Source organism: Bubalus bubalis, chromosome 16 (genome assembly GCF_019923935.1).
Source record: "Bubalus bubalis isolate 160015118507 breed Murrah chromosome 16, NDDB_SH_1, whole genome shotgun sequence".
In the NCBI taxonomy this organism is placed as follows: Eukaryota; Metazoa; Chordata; class Mammalia; order Artiodactyla; family Bovidae; genus Bubalus; species Bubalus bubalis.
The window spans coordinates 36,731,388-36,734,480 of NC_059172.1; the positions used below are offsets into that span (position 1 = coordinate 36,731,388).

At 35.9% G+C, this 3,093-nt stretch overlaps 1 protein-coding gene across 1 annotated transcript; it reads left to right on the top strand.

Moving 5' to 3' along the window:
* Window positions 1–371: 371 nt before the first annotated feature.
* Window positions 372–1,310, top strand: LOC112579476 (olfactory receptor 52A1-like). The gene has a single exon (XM_025265921.3). It carries the CDS (start codon window positions 372–374, stop codon window positions 1,308–1,310), a length of 939 nt encoding a protein of 312 aa, XP_025121706.2.
* Window positions 1,311–3,093: the final 1,783 nt, after the last annotated feature.

The window sequence follows — 3,093 nt, forward strand, 5'->3', positions numbered from 1 at the left end:
GCAAATTATCAACCTTTGCCTAAAATCTAGCTGCCAGCAAAATAAACAAGCATACTGTTTTTGTCCACAGGCCTGAAGTGAAATAACAGATGAGTCAGTAGTTGATCCTCTTACTTGGAAATTTGACTGGTTCTATCTAATGCACAATTTTAGGGCTTGTCTGTCTTTAGATGTCTGTCTTTAAAAAATGATGTATCATTATGGATCTTTCTTTTACCTCCTATATTTGAATGAGGCAGATGACATGGTCTTAGTGTTCTAGTAAAAATCATGCATTCAATATTGTGACTTTGGATGAAAATAGGAATTAAAAGAGGAAGCAGCACTGACTGAGATATTCTTTTGTTTGCATCAGGAGACCCTAGGACACTATGTACATTTCCAACATCACAGTCTTCATGCCCTCTGTGTTGACACTGATAGGGATCCCAGGCCTAGAGTCTGTGCAATGTTGGATTGGGATTCCATTCTGTATTATGTATCTCATTGCTATGATCGGAAATTCTTTGCTTCTGATCATCATCAAATCAGAGCCCAGCCTCCATGAGCCCATGTACATTTTCCTAGGCATGCTAGGGGTAACTGATATTGCACTTCTTACCAGTGTTGTGCCCAAGATGCTTGGAATCTTCTGGTTTCACATACCAGAGATATATTTTGACTCCTGCTTGCTTCAAATGTGGCTCATTCACACATTTCAGGGCATAGAGTCAGGCATCTTGCTGGCCATGGCCCTGGATCGCTATGTAGCGATCTGTTATCCACTCAGACATGCTGCCATCTTCACTCCCCACCTCATTTCTCAAATAGCAAGTGCGGTAACACTCAGAGCTGCCCTTCTTGTAGCCCCTTGCCTAGTACTGATAAAATTCCGATTGCAATTTTACCACAAAACAGTCGTCTCCCACTCCTACTGTGAGCATATGGCCATTGTGAAACTGGCTGCAGGAAATATCCGGGTCAACAAAATCTATGGTTTATTTGTAGCTTTCAACATTGCAGTGTTTGATCTCTCTTTCGTTACATTGTCCTATATACAGATATTTATCACAGTTTTTCGTTTACCCCAGAAGGAGGCTAGGTTGAAAGCATTCAACACTTGTATCGCTCACATCTGTGTCTTCCTCCAGTTCTACTTCCTTGCCTTCTTCTCCTTCTTCGCACATAGGTTTGGTTCTCACATCCCCACTTTTATCCATATTCTCATTTCTAGCATTTACTTGCTGGTCCCTCCATTTCTCAATCCACTTATCTATGGTGCAAAGATGAAGCAGATCCGTATCCAAATGGTAAAAATGTTCCATTCATAAAATTTACCATAAATAATACTTTGCTGTTTTACTTTTTGTGAATGGTAATGGTATTTCACAATATAATAAAACAACATGTTATTTGAGATTCTTGAGTTTTCTGTTTGTTATATTTGTTGTTGTTTTTAATCTGCCAGCATGTTAGATGGTTTTAGGATCCTATTAGCACATGTCAATTCTCTGTTAATAGGATTATGGACTCTACCTCCATAATGAGAGTAAGATTCATAAAAGAGGGGAATTGTGAGCATACATCTTTCCCTTTACTTGCAGAAATGGTGATATAATGAACAATTCAGAAAGGGGCTTCTAGGTGCAAGTAATTATTCTCTTCTTCACCTCAGTTGTTACATATTTATGCCTACTTTGTGAAAAATTATTTAAGCTGTACAACATATTTCTATGCATATATTAGACCTCAACACAAAGTTTTAAAATATTAAGTCAATGAACTCTCAGAAATGAAACAAAACAAAGGAGAAAATGTATCAAGTCAAAGACATTGCTATAGGTTAAAGAAGTTTAAAAGGACATGAATATTAAATGCACTGTGTATCTGAATTGGATTTGGGGCAAGAAAATAAAGGTATAGAAGTCTTTGAACTATTTTCAAACTTGGAATATGGAATACTACTTAGGCTGTAATGTTTTTAGTGCTAAATGTTCTGATATTGGCTATACTACTATAGTTATGCAATAGATTACCCTTTTCCTAGGGAAATATATAACAAAATAGTTAGCTGTAAAGGAATATTATGTCTCTAATTTACTCAAAAACACTTCAGAAAAATAATCTATCCAATTATCTACCTATCAATCCATCTATCTAGTCATTTGTTGAGTGATAAAGCAAAATGGGGCAAACTGAAAAATCATTTGTGACCCTGGGTACATTGTATAAAGGAGTTTACTGTACTATTCTTGAAAAATATTGCACATCAGGATAAATTGTATTTTTATCAAGTACTTTTGAAAAGTATTCTCAATTGAGAAATGGTTACCATTATTTACTCATTCAACCAAGCCAGGAACATCATTGGCTTTTGCTATTGTCCTCAGTTCTATAAAATGTACAGGTCTCAGTGATTATTTCTAAAATAAATTCTCAGATAAATTACCTTCTCTCTATTGTGTGTGTGAGTGTGTTCAGTTGTGTCCGACTCTTTGCAACCCCCTAGACTGTGGTCTACTAGTTTCCTCTGTCCATGGAATTCTCCAGGCAAGCATAAAGGATTGGGTGGCCATTTCCTCCTCCAAGGGATCATCTTATTCCTGTTTTCAACCTTACATAAGAACCTATGAAGAAGAAAATAATATTTTTCATCTTTTATTTGCTGGCATTTTTCATACAAATGCTGTGGATTTTTCAACAGAAAGTACTTGATGAATCTGTATCTTATTCCTGATCTTATGTATACCAATATGTGTAGTTTTTTTACATGCTGAGTGCTCTCCTGCTTTTAGAACTTACGCATTTCCTCTAAGGAATTTAGACCATTTTCCTTTCTGTCTCTATCCCTCCTAATAGCTCTCATAGCATGTATCACAACATTTTCTCTGTATGTAACTTCTTTTTTCATATAGATCTCATCTGTAATTTATATGTATACTCCTGACGTACACACATATATGAAACATTTTAAATATGAACAAATACATATTGCTGAGGATTTAGAAAATGAAGGCACAAAAATTCTACCACAACTTTCATAATGAGAATTTATTTTCACAATAGGATAATCTGCATGGTTTCCTAAAGAAGACAAAGCCTTCTCAGGTGGCA